Source organism: Propithecus coquereli, unplaced genomic scaffold (genome assembly GCF_000956105.1).
Source record: "Propithecus coquereli isolate 6110/MARCELLA unplaced genomic scaffold, Pcoq_1.0 Scaffold477, whole genome shotgun sequence".
Taxonomy (NCBI): Eukaryota; Metazoa; Chordata; class Mammalia; order Primates; family Indriidae; genus Propithecus; species Propithecus coquereli.
Window position 1 is genome coordinate 495,090 of NW_012150585.1, and position 23,922 is coordinate 519,011.

The 23,922-nt window shown below is 52.8% G+C and overlaps 1 protein-coding gene across 1 annotated transcript; it reads right to left on the minus strand.

The window, feature by feature from the left end:
• Positions 1–7,184: 7,184 nt before the first annotated feature.
• Positions 7,185–23,718, minus strand: SCN4B (sodium channel, voltage gated, type IV beta subunit). Its single transcript, XM_012655386.1, has 5 exons — positions 23,658–23,718; positions 15,174–15,337; positions 13,579–13,807; positions 11,022–11,151; positions 7,185–7,278 (listed from the first exon to the last, which is right to left on the minus strand). Exons 1-5 carry the CDS (start codon positions 23,716–23,718, stop codon positions 7,185–7,187), a joined length of 678 nt encoding a protein of 225 aa, XP_012510840.1.
• Positions 23,719–23,922: the final 204 nt, after the last annotated feature.

The following is a 23,922-nucleotide window of genomic DNA, read 5'->3' on the forward strand; positions in this document are numbered from 1 at the left end:
GAAGGGAAAGGGTCCCCATGACTCCATGTTGCCAGAGGCAGAGATGACATCACCTAATTGTTTTAAAAGGATCACTCTGGAAACTAGACTCTAAGGATGGCCAAGGGCAAAAGCAGGAAGACCAGAGAGGAAGCTATTGTAGGAATCCAGGCGAGAGCCAGTGGTGGCCTGGACCAGTGGTGTAGGGCTGGTGGTGGTGGTGGGAGGGAGTTAAGTTCATGACATGTTTTCCACATAGGACCAATGGGGTTTGCTGACAAAAAGGTTTCAGGTGTGAGAGAAAATAAGGAGTCGTGACAGACTCTAATACTGTTGGCTTGATGACTGGATGAATGGGGAAGCCTGGGGAGAAGCGGATTTGGCGACAGCAGGAGGTGAGATCATGAGTTTGGTTTTGGACAGTTGACATGGAGTCATGTCTGCCAGGAAGCCATTTCTCAACACACACCACTCCCTCCCACCCCCTCTCTCTGCAGCCGAGAGCCCAGCCTCACCAGAGCAGGGGGGCGGTGCTCAGTGAAGGCCACAACTGGGCTCACCTGCCATCCCGCTGGCTTGGCTGCAGTGGAGGCTTGCCTTAGGTGGGTCCTTTCCAACTCCAACTACTGAACCGCTTGTCCAGACTTCTTGCTGTGGACTGTTACCTGGCTTACAAACTACTGCAATTCATATGGCCCGCACTTGTAGCTTTTAATGTATTTCACATCTATTGCCTCGTTTAATCCTCATGAGCACATGCAGGTATAACCATTCTTATTTTTCAGGTTAGGGCTCTGAAACTCAGAGTGATGAGGTGGCTTGCCAAAGGCCATTTTACTGGTAAATGACAGAGTGAAAACTTGAACCGGATCCCTGGATTCTAAGCCCAGGAATGTCCTTTTCCTATCTGCTCGCAGGCAGGGGAAGGGGGATTTGCATCTTACCTGTTAGCACTGTCAGTGGCCTTGTTTAAACCACGAGCTGTGAGAGAATGCCCTCTTCCCGTGTGTGCAGTTTGCTGCCACAGTGTGTGCAGGTCCGTTTGAATGCCAGGGAAGGGACCAGCCATATACCTAGGGAAGTGGGAGCATCAGGGGCCCTGAACTGGGAGGGTCTTCAGCTTTCTCTGGCTTCAACCTTAAGTCTGCTCTGCAAAGACCTGATAATGCAGTAGGAACCAGAGACCATAAGGCAAAGTCTCTCAATCTCTTGTCCCACCCACTCTGCGAGTTTACCTGCACTCATTTCCCTTGACTTCCTTTCTTCTATCTCTCCTCAGCTATCGAAGAAGGCCAGTCGTTCCACCTGGCCACTGGACTCCCTCCCCTCGAGTCCACCCAAATGACCCTTTCTTTCCTCTCTCTCTCGGCTACTGCAGACTTTTCCTCTCCACTGTCTCTTCCCTGTCTGCATTTGCCCTTGCTTTTATTTTTTCCATCTTTAAAAGAAAACCATCCACCCTCCTTCCTGCCTGGGCCAATGGCATTCACAGCTAAGTCACTTGAAATTGTAGCCCTATGCACCGGTGCCAATTCCCTTCTCCCACTGACTCTTCCACATGCTGGAATCAAGTTTCTGCCACCTCACCCACTTGGCTGACCCATGCCACTTTGCTGGGCTCGCTGAGGTCACCAGTAACCTTGGTAAGGATTGATCCTGAACTTAGGCCGTCCTGCTCCTGACACTCCTTGCTACCTTGGGCTCAAAGACATCACTCTGCCTTGCCCTTGGGCCCTTCCTCATCAGTCCCCCTTTTGGCCTCCTCTTCCTCTAATTAGCCCCTGAATGTCAGAGCCCAGGGTTCCCCCTTCCCATGACCCAGGTTGCCCTTCCTTCCCATGGTCTGAACAGATCACTTACTCCCAAGGTCCAGACTTCTTATTGGTGATTAACTACTCATTTGGAGAAGAGGTGCCTGTGGCGTTGCCCCTTCTGTTTGGTATTTGCATTTGCACTGATGCCCCCCAGCCTCTTGAAAAGCTGAATGTGGGGAATTAAAGAGTTATTCTTAACTGGGACTCAATCTGACCCAGGCTGGGGGTTACTGAATGCAGGGAAGAAAGAAGAGTTGATCAAAGGCAGGATTTGGAGAAAAGAAGGAAAATTAGGCCCAAAATGTCTATCAAAAGAAATCCCTTCAGTTCCTTTAGATGCAAAGGCTTAGGCCCTTCAGGTCAGCAAAGCCCACATCTCTCTTGTGAACGCAACAGAGAGAAGAGAACAAGCTTAGGGAAGGAAGGAAGTGATGTGCAACTAGCTCCTTTTCTGACACCAGCGCAGGAGAGTGAGGGATAATATCCAGGTTTTGCACGAGGGCCCTTTTGACAGGCTCCCGAAGCACGTATGTACACTTTTACCTTCATTTTCAGGTTTATAGACCCCCTAAACTCCACCTGATCTGTATGCCTGCCACCAGTTCAAATTAAGGACCCTAAATTTATGTGTATTTTAGTCTTCCTTGAGTCAGCATAGGGCTGCTATGGGATTCAACATAGGGTGACCCTATGTCCAGGTCTGCCCAGGACAGCCCAGTTCCTAACTTGGTTTTGAGACGTTGGGTCACCTATCAGCACAATGGCTGTTGGGTAGGGAGAGAAAGTAAGGATGAAACAGAGCAAGAATGAGGACCTAACCAGGCCTGGGGACTGATCCTTACAGGGGTATGTGCAAGTTCAATGCATGGCATTCCTGGAGTGTTAACAGCTCAGGCTTGGCCAGGAAATCTCAATGTCCAAAAGGTATATAGCAGATGGGAAGGTGGCAGGAGGTCCCAGGCAACAGGAAGTACCTGAAGCCAGGAGAGGGGCAACATGGAGAATCCATTCACAGAGGGAGCACACAGCACGATTACTACAGCTGAGGGCTGGAGAGAGCGGGCTGGCAGGGACATGTGCTGACTCTGAGGACCTCCTGGACCTCTGCCTTCCTGGAGTCCTTGATTGAGGAGGAAGAGTCTTTCCACAAGTTCTGCTGAGTAGTGTCTGGAACCCTTTGAAATGCAGTCTGAGGTGAACCCATTAAAGAGAGGAATATGGTGTGATAAGACACTGTGGCATGGTAAGTTCCAAGATATAAGCAGACACTCACACATTGGTACACATCCCCAATTCCTTCCAGCCTGGCCTTATGCCTAGAGCCTGGGGAAGGGATGTGATTGCATTTAATGGTACCAGAATCATGACCAAGGGCATCAGTGCAGGGAGGGCCCTGGCAATGACTCCAGTATTAAAAGGCCACCTTTCCAACTTCTCCAGAGAAGGTATCAGAATGAAAACAATATGAATGGCTACGAATATGCCAGACATTCTTAGACATTTTACATGTGTTACCCTTCCTAAGTAGGGAATGTTTTAGACACAGACTGAGGCCCAGAGAAGGTAAAGAAACTTGTCCTAAGTACAGCTGTCAAGAAATAAAACTGGAACCCAACTCCCAATTAGCCAAAAAATGGAAAACCCAAACCCCAAATTATTAAACATAATTTTTATTTCATCCAAGGCAAAGCTAAATACAATTCTACAATGCAAAACATGTTGTAGAGGCAAAATAGTCTGATCATATCCATTCTGTGCTTGAACACAAGTCGGTGCTGGGCGTGTGTACGTCTGTGCCTCCCAGAGGTACTTGCACACCTGAGGCCTCCCAAAGCCCATTGCTGCATCACCTGATCTATTGTTATATAGGAAAATTGACTATGGGTATTGTTGTCATCCAAGCCAGAGGAATAAACCATGCATAAGATAGTCGAAAGCACTGCATGTCAGGTGGGAGGTGGAAGGGTAGGACTCCAACCTGGGACAAAGCAAAGTGAAGCAAGCTACAGGATTTTCCTGAAAAGTCCCCCCTCCTGGCTCTCCTTCTCCCCGGCCTTCCAATGGCAGCCGTCTGGAACAGTGAGATGGAGTCATGGAGTGATGGAATCCAAGGGCACAGCTGGTCTTCCCCTCTGTGTCTTGTCCTTCCTCAGTCTCCAGGTGCCCCAACAGGTATAGCTCAGGCCAGGAAAGATGGCTCCTGAAACGTCCAGAGTCCCCCCAATCACGCATCACCCATTCCATGCACGGCCCACCCACTCCACAGTCAAGCCACCACGTGCCCACACTGCATGCACGCACGTGCGCTTCCACACACACACTCCACATCTGCGCCACACAAGCGCCACACAAGCACACCTTGCCTCCTGCATCTCAGGAGCACGCTCCTGCCCTCCTTGCTCCACAAAAGCTGTTAGCAAGACATATGTAAGGTCTGAGCCCCATCGCTGCCTGCCCAGGCCTCTCTAGTGTGGGAAGTTGATCTGGCTGCCTTCTGCCCAATTCCTACACAGGGAGAAACCCCAGACCTGGAATGCTGACAGCGCATTTTGTGGTCAAGGACAGAGAGATCGGAACTTGGTCTTCGGTCTCACTGGCACCACCATCAGCGCAGCCACATGCACCCAGGTCTCCCAAGATCTACTTTGTAAATGGCTCTCTCTAGCCCGCAAGCCCAGGAAACACCCTCACTAGCCCCAGAGACCACCATCGGAGACTCGCGCGCACGGAGGGTCTGCTTGAGACAGATGGCTTTGCCCATAGACATCCTAGTACAAATCCACGCTAGTGTTTTTCCATGGGTATAATGCCGGCATTGGGACAGGACGATCCTTTGTTGTGGGGACTAAGTTTAGCATTCACAGTCCCCACTCACTAAATGCCAGTAGTGCCTGCAGGCACTGGGGCAACCAAAGATGTTCCCTTGCAGTCTCAGTCACCTCTGCGGAAAACCCCCAAACAAGAGCCACGGACAAGAGGCTTTAAGCATGAGAAACGAGGTTTCCAATATTATAAAGACTAAATAATTCCAAGAGGGTGGGATGGAAAGAGAGAGAGAGAGAGTGTATGTGTGTGTGTTGTAGGGACGCAACAGAGATGAGGACAGGACAGACCTGGAACAATTCCTCCAGTTATAATACCCAGCTTCCCAGATCCCTTGCCAAGCCAAAAAATATTTTTTAGACAAAACTCGCCGAGCCTCACAACAGCCCTGTGAGGTAGGTAAGTATCGCGACACCCATTCGCTAGATGGAAAGAGCTGAGCCCACAGAAGCGACGTGACCCGCTGAGAAGTCAGCAGCAGACCCAGGGGAGGAGAGAGGATGGCGTCCCTCCTCTCCCCAGTCCGTAGCCCTGGCTTCCTCTCAAGACAGTAAGACGAGTCCCACGGGGCTCTGCCTCTTCAAATGCTGACGTTGGAAAGGGAGAAGAAAGCAGTTTTGCATGAAGGCAGCCAGAAATTTTCTGAGTGGCTACGGCTCTGGTCTGTCTGCCCCAAAGCCGGGAAAATCTGAAGCCCAGCCCAGGGGGGTTTGGGTGGAGAAGGACAGGAGGAGCAGAGGCAGGTCAGAGGGGGACCTTGTGAGCCCATCAGGTGGGCTAAGGGACACTGGGCACCGTCTTGGGCACCCTGCAGGTGCTGCTGTTCCTCAGTCTCCCCTACCTCCACCTCGTGGAAGCTTGCGGCTGTTTTTTGGCAGGGAGAGCCCAGAGGCAGTCCCAGTACCCTCTAGAAAAGAGAGCTGCTCCCCTCCCATCCCTCCTCGGGGCCTAGAGGCTAGAGTGTCGGAAATTCGATAAGGGGGCAGGAGCAGACCGTGCAGGGCCCTGTACCACGCCCCCGCCATCCCGGCCTCACCACCTCCACCCACAGGCACTCGCGCCAGGGCCCACCGGGAGATCCCACTTCCAGCATCACCGCGTCCCCCTGCCTGGGACCCGCACAGGAGCCCTGGCAGATGTCTCTAAGACTCAGTCACCGGCCAAGGGGCCGTCGGCGACATGACTCCAGCCTCACGGCCCCCTCCGTGACCTCGGGGAGAGGAGGGCAGGGCACCCTGGCCAGTGCCACACCAGACTGCTGTTGTGCCAGTACAGAAGGGCTGGGGGGCCTGGGGGACGAGGCGGGGTGAGAGCTGGGAGTCAGGAGCTAAGGCACAGTCTAGCCCCACACACAGGGGTGTGCAAACCAGTTCCTGGGAAAGCAGAGGTACACAAAGGAACACTGGGTGCCCTCTCCCTGCTCCCCCCAACCCCAGGGAGGCAGGAGATGGCTCGACAGAGCAGGAAGCAGCTGGGAAATGCTGGGGCCCTTTCATCCAAAGGAAGAGGGTCCCTGAGGGGAAGGCAGGCCCAGGGCAGGGGAGAGGGTGTAAGGGAGGGTGCGGGAGGGTCCAGCCAATGGCAGGTTTGACAGTGCAACCTCCCAAGCAAGAGGATGCCACCTGCCGTTACAGAGGATGAGGAGGAGCAGGGGAGAGCTGGGCTCAGGAGAGCCCAGGAGTGGCAATGGTCCTGCCATGCCAGGAGAGGGGTGCCTGCACTGGCGGGGCTGGGGTGGGCATTCCAGGTAGAGAGGCCCCGGTCACTGGCTCGCTACCTCTGCAGCCCGATTCCCCAAGGAGAAATGACAGGAAAGGCATAGGTAGGTAGTGCTCCAGCGCTCCAGGGAGGCTCAGAGACCCCTGCATGAGCCCCTCAATAACCCAGAAAGCAGAGGAGCAGGGGAGGTGGGCCGGGACCCCTCAAGACTGAGGTGGCCAGCCCAGTTGGGAGGGCTTAAAAACTCTGAGCAGGGGGCAGGCTGGGGAGCCTGGGACAAGGCTGATGGGCCCCCTGGGGCAGAGGAAAAGGGAAGTTCCCCACTTGGGGAACTGTGGGGGTCCTCCTTCCAGCAGCCCCCTGCCCCAGGTCTCCTCCAGAGTCCTCCAGCCCACTGTCCCCTCCAAAGGGAGCCACACATACCTCTTCCTTCACCCCGAGAGGGCCCAGCTCTTGGGGTAGCCATCATGGGTCTCCCACGTCCCTCTTGACCAAGGTCCTCCTTGTACATGGTACAGGGTGGGGAGACTGAAGGGGACCCCGTCTACCCAGGTGTTGGGGACCAGCCCCTCCACACTGCCTCAGCACCTACTTACTTCTTCCTGAACCTTCCACAGGCCCCCTCCCCTGGCCATCCCTTGTCCCTGGGGAGCCCTGGCTGGGGATGGAGCGGGCAAGCTGGACAGGACTGGTTGGGCTGGGCAGGACCCCAGCTTCTCCTGCGCAGAAAGACTACAGTTTGAGCCAAGCAGCAGGTGTCTCAGGCACGTGAGTTCTACGGTCGGGCCTCAAGCATCAGCTTCGTCAGAAAGGGAGGTTCCCCACGGCTGCTTGGCCCGAAGCAGGGGCTCACACTTTGGTGGGTGGTTTCTCTTCCGCCTTGGAGCCGGGCAGCCCATTCTCCGTGTTGTCATTCCCTGAGGAACTCACGAGACACTCCTTCCTGGAGGGGGAGACAGAGGGGACCCTGGTGAGCAGAGCAGCAAGAGTAGGGGCTGGGCTGAGGAGGGACTTGTGGCCCCTGCGCCCAGCCCTGTGCCCTCCCCAGCCTTCCCTGGAGCTAAGGCAGCAAGAGGCCATGTCACCTAACTTCTCTGTACCTCAGTCTCCTCATCTGTAAGACAGATGTAGTGATGACAACGTCGTCACAGGGTTGCTAGGAGGAGAAATGAGCACTTGGGCAGTGCCTAGCACACGGAAAGTTCTCCATCTGGCTTAGCCAACACCTGGTTGTCTCACCATGGCAGAAGGCAAGGGGTACCAGGCACTGTCCCCGGGGTCAGTTCCCAGGCCGTGCCACCCCAGGGGAAAGGGTTCAGGCCAGCAGGGAGTATGCTGAGGACACAGGGCTCCTCCCCAGGGCCCTGCAGGCCTCCCTCCCTGAGCTCTGTGACCAGAGGTAAAAGAACAAAGGCCATGGCAGGGTCAGAGCAGGCAGTGGGTTTGGCATCACAGATGACAGGTCTGGGGAGGAGGCAGCAAAGAGGAGAGATGGTTAGATGGCGAGACACCTCCTGGCAGCGATACCACCCCGACTGCCCTGAGATGGACATGCCCAATTTAAATTTGTCCCTCCTCCGTGCCAGCCCCCAGGCTGGGCAGACAGAGCTCCCCAGGGGGCTCCAACCTCACTCTGAGCTTTCTGCTTATGAAAACTGCCAGGTCTTTTTCGCAGCCGCCATTGCTAAACTACATCCTACACTCACCCTGGGCTTGTGTAGCTGGATTTGAGGCCTTTGGGGAGGACTGAATATTTTGTCCTCATCAACTTCATCTTGCAGAATTTAGTCCATAACTCTGGCCTATCAGGATCTTCCTAGATCCCAAATTTTGTTCTCCAACATAGTCACTAGGCTTCTGGAAATCTAATAAGTATGTCATCCCTAGTGTAGTTCAAATGTTAATAATAACATGAACAGGCAGAGCCCTGTGGTATACCGTTGAAGATCTCTAATCAGATGGATCTCTCTCTCTCTCTCCCCCTCTCTCTCCCCCCACTCCCCCACCCCCCCACCTAAGGTATAGCCAACCCAGCCAATTACTCTCCACCCAACTGTCCTCTCTTGTAGTCCACAGTTCTCTACTGCGAAGCTACTGGATACCAGACGCTGTCAGAGCCCTTGCATTCTCCTAGGGAATGTCACATTAAACAAGTGCCTGTGACACAGCATGGTAAATGACAGGATGGGGGGTGTACCAAGGAGGAACCCAACCTAGGAAGGCTCTTTCTAGGGGTCAAGGAAGGCTTTTTGGAAGTGCCATTTAAGCTGAGACCAAGAAAGATGAGCAGGAAAAGAGGGAGGAGAAATTGCAGGCAGAGGGAACCGCACCCAGGTGTGACACCCAGAATCGGTGGTGAGATGCTGTCAGCACCTCCCTTCTCCTGGAGAAGCCGCTGTCTCTGCTGTGATGCAAGCCTTCCCTGCCACGCAAAGGGACCCCCCAGGCTTTCCCAGAACCTGTCCCCTGCCCTCAGGCTCTCCCCACCCAGTCCCTCTGCCCACAAGGCCAAGCTCTCTGATCATGCCAGGGCCCTGCAGCCAAAAAGAAAGTCAATCACAGCCTGGACTCCCAGGTCCCCAAGGGTCTGTCCCCAACCCCCTTTGCAGGCTTTTTCTCTCCTCCCTCCCCTCTACACCCCTCCCATCCTGTCAACACACAGAAGACCTTGCTCTCTAGACACTGCCCACTTCCCCAACTCTCTACCTTTGCTCTCGGTGGTTCCTCCATCTGGAACACCCTTCCCTTCACTCTCCCCAGGGCTTAAATTACATCCATCTTGCAAGACCTACCACAAACACCCATCTGGCCAGAAATCCTTCCCCAGTGTTTCACCCTGTCCCAAATCCATACAGTAGCATGTCATCAAACCTCTTTGCTGGCACCAGTCCCCACTACCTCATAGTACATTTATTTGTATACACGTCTTCTTTACTTAAGGGCAGAACTTCATTCCTTCCAGAATTTTCTACAGCATCTGGCATAGTGCCTTGCACACAGTACCTCAAAAACAGCCACTAAATGAAAGGAGAAATGAATAAATGCTAGAAATGCCCAATGAGTCAGTAGAATATGATGACAACGGTTTAAGTTTTGAAGCCAAATTCGTCAGAGTTCAAATCCCAGCTCTATCACTTACTAGCTGTGTGGCCTTGGGTAAGTCACTTAACCACTCTGAGCCTCACTTTGCTCAACTGTAAAATAAGAATTATGAGTATCGTATAAAAAGGCCTGGCGGAGTACCTGACATATGTAGGCATCCAGTGAATGACAGGAGGTGTTATTATCTGGAGCAATCTCTTATTCTACCAGTGCTCTATCAATAAGACATTTAGCATTCAGCGTATGTTTTTTTATTTTATTTTATTTGTTTAAGAAACAAAATCTCACTATGTTGCCCAGGCTGGACTCCAATTGCTGGGCTCAACTTCCACCTGCCTCAGCTTCCTGAGTAGCTGGGACTACAGGCGTGCACTGCCACGTGCAGCTTAGCGTGTCTTGTTTTTGATGAAGTGACGGTGGCTCTGAAGGATCACTGCTGTCTTTTCCAAGTGCTTTTAAACCATGTATTGAGAAATTTGTTCTCCAATTTTGCTCACCATCCATCGATGGTGAGACTGATTATTAAAACCAGAGCCTGGCAAAGCTCCGTGCTTCTAGTCCCTCTTGAGAGCACCAAAACCCTCACAGCCCCCATAAGCAAAGCTGGAAGACAACCCCTGAGTTCTTCCTCTCAGCCAGCGCTGGGACAGTCCCCTGCTCCCCAGCCCCAACACAGCTCCCTTAACGTCCCCTCCCTGCAGTCAGCTTCCTTCCCTCTTCCTGTATCGTTTCTGCCCTTTCCAGCCCAGTTCCCTCTTCTCAACAGAGCAAAATGTTTCAGCAAACAGGAGCAGAGCAGTTCTCCCTCCTCTATTGAGTCTCATTGTTACTGTCACCCTCTCTGTTCCCATGGCAGTCCACCTCGTCTCACCTGTCTTGCTCAGAACACAACTTTCAAATCCTTTTCCCTGCTCTAATTCTGTAAGATTTGCCACCTGCTGCCCGGAGCCTGCCTGACACTATTCAGGAACTTCTGGGCCTGGGGGTTGTACCCTTTGTACCTCCTTCATCTTCCCTCTCCTTCCACTGATAGGTGTCTGTTTTATACCCAAATTTATCCCAGTGCTTCCTGGGAGGCCATATCTGCCTTTTTGGACTTTTTTTTTTTAACCTTTCCTTCTGAATTTTCAGAATTTCACAGTAAGAGAATTTCACTCCCATCTCCCTAGAAGGGTCTTCCCATTTTAGAGTCTTTGTACATGGAATCTTATATTTTTTCTGATTTACAAAAAAAAAAAAAGGCTTCCTAAATCCTGTGGTAGGGCCTTAGGTTGAGTGGAAAGAGAGAAGCCAATGGAATGGGAAGAAAAACAGTGGGATGAGGAAGAGCAAGTGGCTTGGGTTTACGTACTCAGTGAATTAAATGTATTCAATAAATTCACAGCGGGACGGTGGAGAAGAGGGAAAGAGATGAGGAGAGGGGCTGGGCGATGGGGAGGGGGGCTGCAGGGATAGAGCAGAGAGTGGCAGGATTAGGAAGAGAGGGTGGGACAAGGAGAAGATGGATGGTGGAAGGCTGGTGGGGACGTGAGGGGTGGGGCAGTGAGTAGGCGGGAGGACAGGCATGGCCACGGATCAACTCACTTCTTCTCCCGAGTCTTCTTGAGGATGAAGGCGATAAGCTTCTTGAGCAGCAGGATGAGGATGAGGAGCCCGATGACCCCGCCCACGACTGCCAGGATGATGAGTGTCACCGTGTTGTCCACTTCTTCCACTGCATGGCCAGGGTAGGGAGGAAAGGGCAGGGACAAAGGAGCAGGAGTCACCTGGAGCCGAGGACCATGGCAGTGACGGGGTTGTGCAGCCTCCAGCCCCTGGCATCTGGGATACGTCCACCCCCAGGCCCCCAGCCCTCCCCAGGCCTCCAGTGGGTAGCAGGAGAAGCAGAATATGGCATCCATCAGGCCAAGTCATGACAAATATTCCCCTCTCCCTTCCCTCCACACACAAGTTCTGCAATAAATCAGAATTAGAGCCTATAGCACCCAGGTTAAGTTCTGACTTGGCTCCCAAATTGCCGTGCGAGAATTACATTGCCTATTTCTAGGCCTCCTTTGCCCATGTAGAAAAGAATTAAGAACCTCCCTATGATTCTCTTAGAAGGTGGGAAGACTTTGGAGTCACATAGTCTGGATTTTAACTAAAGGATTTAACTGTCACTAACTAGCTGGCAACATTGGGCAGATCATTGAAACCTTCTAACCTTGGTTTCCTCATCTGAAAACTGAATTCTCTGACTTCTTACCAAACCTCCTCCACTCACAATCTGCCTCATTTCCGTTGGCAATAACTTCATCCTTCCAATTGCTATAACCAAACCCCTCGCAGTCATCTGTGACACCTCTCTTGTTCTCAAACCCCATATCCAATCTACCCGAGAATCCTAATGGCTCTAACTTCCAAAAATTCTAAAATCTGACCACTCACCACCACCCTGGCCCAAGCCACCTCTTGACTGGATGTTTGCAAAAGCATCCTAATTGGTCTCCTCATTCAATCGTCTATTCTTGGCACAGCAGCTGGAGAGAGCCTGTTCAGGCCTTCACTCTTCTGTTCAGAATCTGTCAGGGCCTCCCTCTCACTCACACCCACAGGGCCCCACATTGGCTCAGCCTGAATCAGCTCATCCTGCTCCAGCCACACTGGCTTGTCTTTCCTCAAGCATCTGCCTCAGGGCCTTTGCACTTGCTGTTCCCTCTGGGCTACCTTCCCATAGCCATCCTCACAGCTTCCTCTTTTGCCTCCTTCTAACACCCCCACTCTGTCACCTTTTCCAGTGAAGCATTGCCTAGCCACCCTGCTGGCACCCCATCTTTCTTCCCTGCTTTATTTTCTCTCCACAACACTAACCGTGTTCCCTTATACAACATTATTTTCTTCTTTATTTTCTTATTCTGTATCTCCCTAGACTAGAAGGGGAGGAATGTAATCTCCATAAGGACGAGAATTCGTCTAACTTGTTCACATTGTGTCCTTGGCACCTAGAACAATGTTTGCCACATAGTAGGTGCTCAGTAAATATCTGCTGAATAATGAATGAATGAATGAGTCTGTAAAAATGAAAAGAACATCCACCTTGAAGGGGCTTTGTGAGATGCAAAGGAACTAAGGTCAGCGAGGGCACCTAACTTGGTGCCTGCCACCCAGAAATGTGCCATAAATGTTGCTTTCCTTCCCTTCTCTTCCCCCCTGAAAAGGCTGAGAACAAAGGAGGGTGACAGGAGCTCAGACGGAGAGGAAGAAGTGACACCATAGGCAGACCTGACTCAGATGACTCCAGGCTCAGAACAGTTGCCTGGATGGCCTCTGGCTCTGCCCTTGGCACACCCAAAATTGAACCCACGGCATTTCCCTCTCCAGGCACCCCACGTCACCCAGGAGAGCAGGTTGTCTTCCCTTTTTTCCTGCTTCTGTGCTTCCCTAGTCTTGCAGGCCCTTCCCTCACTGCTCCAGCCCTGGTTGTCACCTCCTGCTTCTCCAACCACTCGCAGTGTGGGGGTCATGGGGCCACCTGGCTCCTTGTCATATGGACCCTCATTGTCTGATTGGTCCACCTGTGTCAGACCCGAGTCCCCAAGTGGGATCTAAGCCCCGGAGGGGAGGGGCCGTGTCCAACTCCATCTCTGTGCCTCTCCTGGCATATGGATCGTGCGCTGTCTCTATCTCAGTTACTTCTCTGTCTTCTATCGGCCCCGAACTATAAATTCCTCAAGGAAGAACACTGTGTATCATTCACAGCACTTTTTAGTCCAATACCCAACATTCAGTCAACTTTTGCTAGCGGGATACGCGCTAGTAGTAATAATCGGCATGTACAGAGAGAACTTTACTAGCCACAGAGCTCTCCCAGGTAGCTGCTCCAGCCCTCACAACCACCCTAGGAGAATGCAGCTGTGTTCCCATTTCGCAGATGAGGAAAATAAGTCTTAGGCTGAGTGTATTTCACAAGCTATTCAGCAGCAGAATAAGTGTTTGAGCCAAATTCTCTGGCTTTTAGCTATAACTCCAGTAACCTTTGAAAGTGTAAAGCAAAAGAAAACACCAATATGGTCCCTTTTATCACTTCACTGTAACACAGAGTCGGGCCCCCCCCGCCAGGTTCTTCCCACTCCACCGCCTTGTCCCAGCCCCTACTGCATACATTCATCCACGACTTGGAGGAAGATGGTGGCGTTGTGCTCGAGATTATTCTCCTTGGGGTTCTTCACGTGACAGGTGTATTTGCCGCCATCGCTGAACTGCAGGTCCCTCAGCAGAATGGAAATGTTGTTCTTCTTCTCCTTGGTGGTGCCCTCCAGAGTGATGCGGTCATTGTCTTTTAGCGTCACCCTGGGGTCAGACTTCTCGTTCTTCACAGTCCCTTCTATGATCTAGGGGACAGGGGAGGGGGGAGGCCAAGAAAGAAGCAGGAACATCAAGCATCATGACATCATGCCAGCGCTCTCCTTGGGTGCCTCCGCTGTCCAGGTCCAGGAAGAGCCTGCAGTCAGAGCCTGCTTCCTCCTCTTGGTTTCCTCTGCCAGTGGCAATAGCTCTGCCTGTCTAGCCTGAACTTTGCTTGTTTCAGGCTAAACCCATTTCCTTTATGAAGGTCTCTCTGGAATGTAGCACAGCTTTTACTGCTCTCTTCATAAAAGCATTTTATATAACGACGCCTGCAAATACCACACTCATTTCCCTCTGTCCACTTCCCACCCAGCCTTTGCTGACACCATGTGCCCTGCCCATCTGAATCCTGGCCCTCCATCAAGACCTGGATCAATCTCACAGCGCTGTTCATCAGCACCCTCTGAGATCAGCATTTAATTATATCCAGAGTTGGTCTCTTGTGGCTTCCCTATGATAGTCTCAGGCCAGGTCCCCTACTGGACTGCAGGTGAGTACTCAATAAGGACCTGTGGGTTGGCCGGGCGCGGTGGCTCACACCTGTAATCCTAGCTCTCTGGGAGGCCGAGGCGGGCGGATTGTTTGAGCTCAGGAGTTCGAAACCAGCCTGAGCCAAGAGCGAGACCCCGTCTCTACTAAAATTAGAAAGAAATTAATTGGATAACTAAAAATATGTAGAAAAAATTAGCCGGGCATGGTGGCGCATGTCTGTAGTCCCAGCTACTCGGGAGGCTGAGGCAGGAGGATCGCTTGAGCCCAGGAGTTTGAGGTTGCTGTGAGCTAGGATGACGCCACGGCACTCTAGCCCGGGCAGCACAGTGAGACTCTGTCTCAAAAAAAAAAAAAAAAAAAGGACCTGTGGGTTGATCGGTCCCCGCCCCACCCCCACCCCACAGCCCTGCGGATCTCCTGCCTTCTCCCGCTTCCTCTCACCTTTCCTTCCTAGTTCAGGTTCTCAGCCCTTCCCTCAGTTGGACTCTTCTCATTCCCTCTCTCCAAGCCTTCCAAAGGGCTTCCTCTCTCCTGTTTGTTAAATTAAGTTATTCATTTTTACACAAGCAATCCAAATTCTAGGTATTTCTTAAGACCAGACAGAGGACTCTAGCTAAGAAGTCCAACAGGTCCCAAATTCTGGCAAGGTGATCTAAACATCACTACCACTTAGACCCTTCCAGACAGGTTCTCAAAAGAATACTGGGAGAAAGGGTGACAAAACGTGGGTGGATCGTGGGGACCATTACAGTGGGTCTCAGTCCAGACAGGACCAGAGCCTAGGATGGGAGGCAGGGGTGAGGCGAAAGAGAAGGGAGAGAGGATCTGGGCTGTCCCGTCTCTGCCCTCACCACTTACAGGACTGTCACTGTTGTTGTAGGTCCACCAGAATCGGAGGTCCTCGAAGCCAATGCAGCTGGAGAAAGTGCAGGGCAGCAGGACCTCTGTGCCGTTGACAGCGTAGATGACGGCAGCCTTTCCCACAGACACCTCCAGCGACAGGGACATCGGGATCAGGAGGCCTGTTCAGGGAGCACAACCTCCCTAAATAAAACCCCACTGAACCCCCTAGTCTGGAGCTCTGGAAAGGGACACTCGGGCAGGGTGGGAGTGGCCTGGTCTCTGTCATCCTCAGTGTCAACTTGAGTAGGATAGTTCTCTCAACTCCAATTGACACCTCCTGAGCCCCCGCTGTAATTCTCCATCCCTCCCCTTGGCCAGGGCAGGACTGAATTCTGGGCCAGTTACTAGCCCTGTGGCCCTCTGGATGACCACCAGGGGTCACCCCAACCCAAGAAAACGAGGCCCCGGCCACTCTGCCGCGCACGGCGCCCCCAGTCCACCCCCTCGCCTGGGGACGCAGCCCCTGAAGTGCTCCCTCTGCACCGCCGGGGAGTGCATGGGGGTGCTCCCCTCTCTGCAAGGGAATTTCCCCGAGGACTGTGCGCGCCTCCGCGCGATGTTTTCGGGATTTGCGGGGGAGGTGGGGAAGCGCTGGGTCCCGTAAGGTGAAGAGGAAAGCGACAGCCGCAGTCCCGGGCCACTGTCCAGCGGCCTCGCGTCACCGAGCCCCGGAAGCTCCTAGGCGGCCTCAAGGGGCGGAGAGGCAGAGGGACACGTTCTGGCTGGACCTTGCTTGGCCACCTGAGTCCAACGCCCTCTGGTCACCGAACGGGACCCTGAGAACGGAAGGAACACGGGCGGCCAGGATGCGGTGCGCTGGGGGTGGGGTGGGGATGAGGCGCGGCGCGGAGCTGGGCAGCAGCCAGGGCGCAGCGAGCAAAGCCATGACGCGAGAGAAAGTAAAAGGGCCGAAGACACTATGCGGAGGCCGATCCGGGCGAACCTCAAAGCACGCATGCGGGGGTGGGTGGGGAGGACGCTGGACCTGCTGTCCCCTGCTGAACCCAAGTAGCGGCCTCCCCACCACACTCCGCAGCCGCACTCCGCCCCCTCCTCCCCCAGACGTCCCGGAGCACCCCTAAGGCTTCTTTCCCACGTGTTCGCACTTTCTCCCCAGTACATCTATACAGCACCCTCCGCCTGGGCTAGGAGTTTCCACTCACTGCCTTGGACCGCCTTGGACCCATCCTCCTGAGTCCTTGTAAGAGGGCCTGGTCCTTCCCCCTTCCTGCACATTCCTCAAGGAAACCCCACTAGCCTCAAGGTGGTTGGGGGGAAGTCCACAATTGGATGCCTACCTCTTCTTGCCCCTAGGGGAAACAGGCACCTTCTCCCATCCTCACTCTCAGGAAGGCCCTCTTCTGTCTAACTTAATTCCCTCATGCTGCATCACAGTCCAGTTTTCTTGTTTCGCCCACACAAGATAATAATGATGCATGCTGCTTCTGAGCAGTGCTTTTTAAATGACAGAAAAGGAACTCCAAAGAGAGCTGGCAGCCCTGCTCCCTCAGCTTCTTCACGTCCCCTTATCTTCTGACAGCAAAGTGGAGTGCTCAAAGTGGAGTCCTCCAGCCCAAAAATCACACCACGTGGTCCCATAACCCAATCATGACCCCACCACTGTTGATAATGGCAGTAATAGCTAATATTTATTGAGCATTTACTATGTGCCAGGCACATTTCATCCTCACGTCTATCCTGTGAGTGACATATTATAGATACCTAGAGAGGTTAGGTAACTTGTCTAAAGTCAACAGGAGAGCCAGATTTTCTCACCAGGACTCCAATTAATACTGAAAAGTTATTCCACTTAGCCCTCATTTTTTGGCCAACTCCTATGTAGGAATTGTTCTAGAGCTGTGGTTTTCAAACTTGAGAGAGCATCAGAACCCCTGGAGGGCCGTTCCAGCAAGCCCGACCCAGCCCCAGGAGTTTCTGATTCAGTAGGTCTAGAGTGAAGCCTGAGAATTGACATCTCTAAGAAGTTCCCAGGGAATACTATGGGCTGTGGGTGAGGGTCCCGCTTTGAGAACCACTGTGCTAGAGGATTTATACATATTAACTCCAACTTTCATTAGAATGCTGAAAGGTAGGCATGATGTTTGCTGTTTTACCAATGATGAAATTGGGGCTCAGAGAAGTTAAGTTGATCTGCCCAGGGCCACACAGTAAATGGAATCTGGGACTGAGCACTTACTATAAGATAGGATAGGCATTTTACATACAGTCTCATTTAACCCTCAGAATAATCTTATAAGATAGTTACTATTTCGAACGGGCGCAGTGGCTCACGCCTGTAATCCTAGCACTCTGGGAGGCCGAGGTGGGTGGATCGCTCAAGGTCAGGAGTTTGAGACCAGCCTGAGCAAGAACGAGACCCCGTCTCTACTAAAAAATAAAAAGAAATGATCTGGACAACTAAAAAAAAAATATATATATATATATATAAAATTAGCCAGGCATGGTGGCTCATGCCTGTAGTCCCAGCTACTTGGGAGGCTGAGGCAGAAGGATCACTTGAACCCAGGAGTCTGAGGTTGCTGTGAGCTAGGCTGACGCCACGGCACTCTAGCCCAGGCAACAGAGCAAGACTCTGTCTCAAAAAAAAAAAAAATAAGGTAGTTACCATTTCTATTCCCGATACACAAATGAAGAAACAGGCTCCAAGAGATTACCTGACTCAAGGTCACACACCCAGTGAGTGGAATTAGCAGCATTCAGACATTTGTCTGCTTTTTCCCACTCTGTGACCTGTCTCTCCAAGAGAACAATGCTGTCAGGGTTTCGCCCTCCTTAGAGCTCCCAGTTTTCTTTTTACCTCTGCCCTCCCCCATGCCCACCTACCCCAGAGGTCTAGGGACAGGAGCCAGACACAACATCCCACCCTCCAACCTGGGGCCAGCACTAGAGCTCTGCTTCCCACCCACCGTAGTCTCCACAAACTAAGGATCAGGGTGCAGAGCGGCAGATAGGGAAGCTCCCAGACAAGGCAGCTTCCTGACAGCCACTGGCCTCCCTCAGGGCTCCAAGGAGCACGGCAGCTCCCACTCCAGTGTTCATCAGCTCTGGGGTCCAGGAACCAGGGTCCCGGAGGAGATGGGGAGATGGAAGAACTCAAGTCGGTGGCCAATTTCCCCTCTCCAACCCCAGCCAGAATGAAATATTCACGAGCACAAAAGATGCGCATCAAAAGGGAAATCTTTTTGATTGCTTTAAATAGAAGCAAAAAAGCAAAAGAAGGGTCCAGCAGAGAAGAGAACCCTATTTCTTTAAGGTCTGGATCATGACACAGTACACATTTCTGCCTGATTTGTGTGCACCTATAGGGATGACTTAACTTAAATACACTCAGGACTCTCCCAGTGAAGCATTGCCATTTCCCGAGTAGCCTGGAGGGAACAGAAACGGCAGAAATGGTTTCCACGGAGTCCAGCGCCCTGCTCAAGGTTAAGTTATCAGAGCGGGTGCCAAGCCCGGGTTTCTCCAGTGCACAGCCCTCCCAGCAGGGTGTCGTGCAGTCCTGCCAGCTATGCGTGGGAGGCTTCTGAAAAAGCAAACCCAGGGGCCTGCCTCTCACGCCCAGCCTCGCCCAGCCTCACCTTCCAGGTCGTGCTGGAGGAGAGCAGGGAGCAGGGGGCCGGGTGTTGATCCACTAGAGGTCCCCCTGAGGGCTGCTTCAGCAGGAAGACCAAGCCCGGAGAGGACCGGTCAGCAGATGCAAGGCTCAATGAAACCAGCTTTGCAACGACTCTGCCAGCTGACCTTGAGAAAGTCAGAAGTGCCACAGCCAGGGTGTGCATCCCCAAGCCATGGCAGAGGTGGCTATCTCTCCTCCCTCCCAAGCTTGCTGTGAAACCAAAACGTGAGATGGTAAAACACAAGAGGGGGCTTCAGTGAGTGGGCAGAGGAGGATGGTATTTGAAAGAGGGGTGAGGGACAAGACTATCCCTCATCACAGGGAACCAAGGCAGCCCTAGCTTCCCTTAATGACCAGTGTCAGCCAAGAATGTCTCCAGGCCATTCACACATTGATTTATCTTTCACCCTGTACCACTTCTTGGATTATTTCCATGTGGCTATTTCCCTGGAGTATGGAGAGACTTTTTGATTTATTTATTTATTTGAGACAGGGTCTCCCTTTGTCCCCCAGGCTGAAGTGCAGTGGTATGACCATAGCTCACTGCAGCCTCCAACTCCTGGGCTCCAATGACCTTCCTACCTCAGCTTCCCAAGTAGCTATGTGTCCAGGCCTGTGTCCAGCTAATTTTTATATTTTTTTGTAGAAGCAGTGTCTCACCATGTTGCCCAGGTTGGTCGTGAGCTCCTGGACTCAACTAATCCTCCCGCCTCAGCCTCCCAAAGTGCTGGGATTACAGGCCCACTAAGTTAAGTTTGCTTTATCCTAAACTTAACTCTTTAGAATGTCAGGGTGTACATGTGTGTGTTTGGGAGTGGGGGTCCTCTTCCTGGTATTGTGAGATTGATGAACAAGTCCTTCTAGTCATGATCCTGTGGAATTCAATCCTAAACCCCGAAGACTTGACTTTCCTCACTGAAAGGCCCTAGCCATTTAGCTACACTCAGAGCAGCCATTTTCTTTGCCATTCTCCGAAGACTTCACCCCCCCGATCCCATCTTCATCTGGGGTTTTGTCTGAGGATGGACTCAGGATCCCAAGTTTTGTCAAAGTGAAAAAGTATTTGGCACATGCAAATGGTATTATTAAATATTCACACCAGGAGGACTCCGGTGGCAGCCACCACATATTCCAAGGCAAATGCTGAGGCAGGAAACATTCTGCCACCTTTTCCCATGTCCCGGGATCAGTCACAGCCACTCGGGGGTGTGTGGGGAGAGGGGCAGGCTGGCACCCACTCTAAGTTTAGCTCTGACGGCTCACCTGGCATGGCAAGTGGGAACATGGTTCACTTTAATAGGGAGGCTAGGCTGGGCGCGGTGGCTCACGCCTGTGATCCTAGCACTCGGGGAGGCTGAGGTGGGAGGATCGCTTGAAGTCAGGAGTTCGAAACCAACCTGAGCAAGAGTGAGAACCCCATCTCTACTAAAAGTAGAAAAAATGGTGGTACACGCCTGTGGTCCCAGCTACTCAAGAGGCTGAGACAGGAGGATTGCTTGGGCCCAGGAGTTTGAGGTTGCTGTGAGCTAGGCTGACACCACAGCACTCTAGCCTGGGTGACAGGGTGAGACTCTGCCTCAAAAAAAAGAAAGAAAAAAAGTAGGGAGGCTGATACACTCTGGCCTGGGAGAATGAGAGGCTCGAAGTTAGAACTGGAAGTTAGAGTGGGTCAAGGCCAGTGGGACAGGACTCTTCCTGGGGTGGAGGCCCTGGGGGCCGTGGAAGGCAGGGCTGGGCCAGGCAAGGCCCCTAAGCTCAGAGACAAAGGAAAGATTTCAGCTTTCTCTCCCTAGGCAACCTGCCTGCTTCCTGCCCACCCCCAGGAGCTTTGCAGGGCTAGAAGCATGCCCCTGAGACAACACTGGATGCTCAATGAAACCAGCTTTGCAAACAAGTCCAAGCAGCGTGCCTGTCCTTCCTCTTACAGGCCACAGTGGGTTGTGTTGGCACAGCCCACCCTGGTTTATGCAGAGATCCCTAGACCCCCTCGAGGACCAGCAACAGGGCAAGGTGGTTGGCTGCCCAGAGTCTCCCTACCATGGTGATCCCACCAGGAGGTGGCCAGTCATAAGGACTTTGGGACAGCAGCCTTCTCTCCTGGGTGCCCCTGCAGGTTCAGTTAGAGAACTAACCATCATTTGCAGATTCAAACCCAGGATCTCCCTCCACTTCTCCCTGTCCTCTCCTTTTCTCCATGGGTTCCTTGCTTACCCTTCCTTTTGCCTTCCTCTGAGTGGGACTGAGCACCCTCTCCCTAATTGCATTCTCATTAAACAAGCCTTTAATAAATACACACCAAAGGAAAGAGGGTTGTGCAACAGAGCACTCTCACAAGTGATAATTAAACACAAATCACAGCAATTAAGCAAATGAGGGAACAAGAAAGGGGTGGGCAGGACAGCTATATTACATTACATGCTTAGGAAGAGACTGGAACCCACATAAACCTCATAAACCTCAACTGCAATGATATAGCCTTGGAAACTGCTTCTCAGTTTAAGGAAAGGGTATCTTGTTGGGTTATCATCAATCACTTTAGTCTCGGTCTGTAAGGCTGAGTTTGGTATGGGGAGAGGGGAAGAGGGCTCCTGGGAGCTCACTGCTCCATACTCAGTCTCCACAGCTGTGAAAACAGCAGCTTTGCCCCTCCCCCAGGCCTTTGTCCTTCCATGCCAGTGACCCAGAGGTTCACTCAGCCTTCCACCCTAAGCACAATCCCTACTGACCTTCTCCCTCCCCAGATTTCAGTTAACTGGGAGGCAGTGTGGTGTGACAGAGTCTGATTCTGTTCCACTTGACCATCCCACAAGGCCATGCACCCTTGGGCAAGTCACCCTTCCTCTCTGGACCATAGCTTCCTCACCCTTAGAAGAGCTCTGTGCTCCGGTTTCCAAGGTCCCTGCCAGCTATTATGCTCCCAGGGAACACCTCTAGCGGACTGTCCAGTCATCTCCATGTCTCCCCCACTGAACAGAGAGCAAGGATGTCATCTACATCCCAAGCTCAGACCAATGGCCCTGTGAGGGCTCAGTCGGTGGCTGCCTGGGCAAGGTCCAATGGAGGGCTCTGGTTGTACTCCCTCTGAGACCAGACGGGCAGGGGGCAGAACAGGTAGGACTAGTTCTGGGGTCTGTAGATCTCCTACCTGCAAGGCACTCTGCTCTCTCCTGGGTTCCAAAAAGGGTAGCCCAGAGATTTATCCAAACCTGCTTCAACGGGCCCCAGACCCTACTTGTTCGACCCACTGAACAGTCCTTGGAAAAGGAGGGGACTTCCACCTAAAAAAATATACCAAGACTCTGCCCACAATCCCCCTCCCACACACACGCATACACATTGTTTCCAGCGCCCTCCTGGTTGCCCACAGAAGCCTGGCTCTATTAATATGACTATTCTAACAGACCAGGGACTGGTATCCCACCACCCACCGGGCAGCAGGAGGAAGAGAAACCAGAGGTGTAAAGTGGGGTACTCGTGAGTTTGAATTCTTCCATGACCCCTTACCTTTTCCATGGTCACAGTGGGGACCTGCATTGATCTGAGATGGGATGAGGGGTAGTGTGGAGTGGCACTGTGTCCACTCAATGAAGAGCAGCCTCAGGCCTCATGAGGCCCATTGCATTAGGGTCACCGTGAAACCAGCGTGACATCTGTGTGAAAGGTACAGGAGAAAACACCTGTGCCTTCCATCTGGCCATAGAGATGTAAACAAACCAGTGACTCTTGAGTAAAAGAAATGCCCTATCCCCCTTCACCACCAGGCACCAGCATGACAGCTCTGCACACAGTTCACATTTGCAGAAACAGCAGCGACCTCCCTTTTAGGTTCCTGTCTCCCTGTTTTCAGCACAAACAACTACACTGTGTGCCTAGCCCAATGGGGGGAGCTGCCAAAAGCCAAATCCAATAAATATAAACAGGAAGAGATGCAGTTGCCGGAGACAGAGTCGGCTTACACTAAAGTCCAGCTGTGATTTATGAGGAGATTATATGCTGGACCAATAAGTACCATTCCCTAATCTCTTGGAGTTTGACACTCAAAACTATCATGTGCATATTAATAGATATTAATAATACTCCATTCCCTCTGTGTCCTCTGGACATGTCTCCTCAGTCTCCATATTTACCCCAAAAAAGGAAGAGCCAGGAGCAGGTCAAACAGGTCCTCCCTGTGGAATCTTTTACAGGAAGAGAGAAAGGGCCCCTCTTAAAAGGTGGCTTTTGAATGATCCCCTAAGCCCCTCCGACCCCCTCCCGTCTTTAGTGTGGAGCCTGGGGGAAGACAGTGGGTCCTGGAGGAGGCAGAGGGCAGAGGAGCAAAGCAGAAAATGGGCCCAGGAGGAAGGGGAGCCCCCCGACCCCCACTGGTACGTGCCTAATGTCTGAGAAACAAGCACACAGCTCTGGGCAGGGGTGGAGACCAGCATGCCAACAGTCACATGTGCAACCCAGCTGGCATCCCCTACGTCCAAGGTACCACCCCCTCCCCTAGCACACCTGAACCTCTAAACTCTGGAGACCCGCGCTGCAGCCCCAAGTTCCAGCGCCAAGAGCCTGGAGCTGAAGCCAAAAACTAATCCGGAGGCTGGCGGGGTGATGGGGTCGGGGGACGCGCACGTCCCCAAGGAGCACAGCCTCTGAGCCAGGCGTGCGGCGAGAAGCCGGTGGCCACCGTGCTCATTTCGTGCCGCACTCCAAAGCCCACCCTGTCCAAGGCACCCCCCGCCCCCGCGTTCTTGAGTGTCCCCCTCCTGGAGGGGTGGGGGTAGGCGAGAGAACAGACCAAGTTGGGGCTGCCTTACCCAAAAGCCCAGCGCCCAGCCATCTCGCCAGGGCTTTGCCTCGGTCCCCAGCCCCGGGCATGGTCCCGTTCTCTCCGGAGCGCGCCGGGGGCGCGGGGATGGGACACTGGGCACGGCCGCACTCTCCAGCCGCGGTCGGCAGTCCGCCCCGAAGCTGCCCGGGAGCTTTGCGCCGCCGTTCGGGGCTCGGGAAAGTTAGCGGGGAGAGAGCGAGAGGAGGGGGAGGGCTGGAGGGGGGGAGGCGCGCTCGCCCGCCTCCCGGAGC

Coding starts and splice junctions, on each gene's coding strand:
- SCN4B (XM_012655386.1), bottom strand. CDS start 23,718: ATGCCCGGGGCTGGGGACCGAGGCAAAGCCCTGGCGAGATGGCTGGGC. Junction 15,338..23,657: donor GCTGGGCGCTGGGCTTTTGG/GTAAGGCAGCCC, acceptor CTCCCTGAACAG/GCCTCCTGATCCCGATGTCC. Junction 7,279..11,021: donor AAGAAGACTCGGGAGAAGAA/GTGAGTTGATCC, acceptor CTCCCCCTCCAG/GAAGGAGTGTCTCGTGAGTT.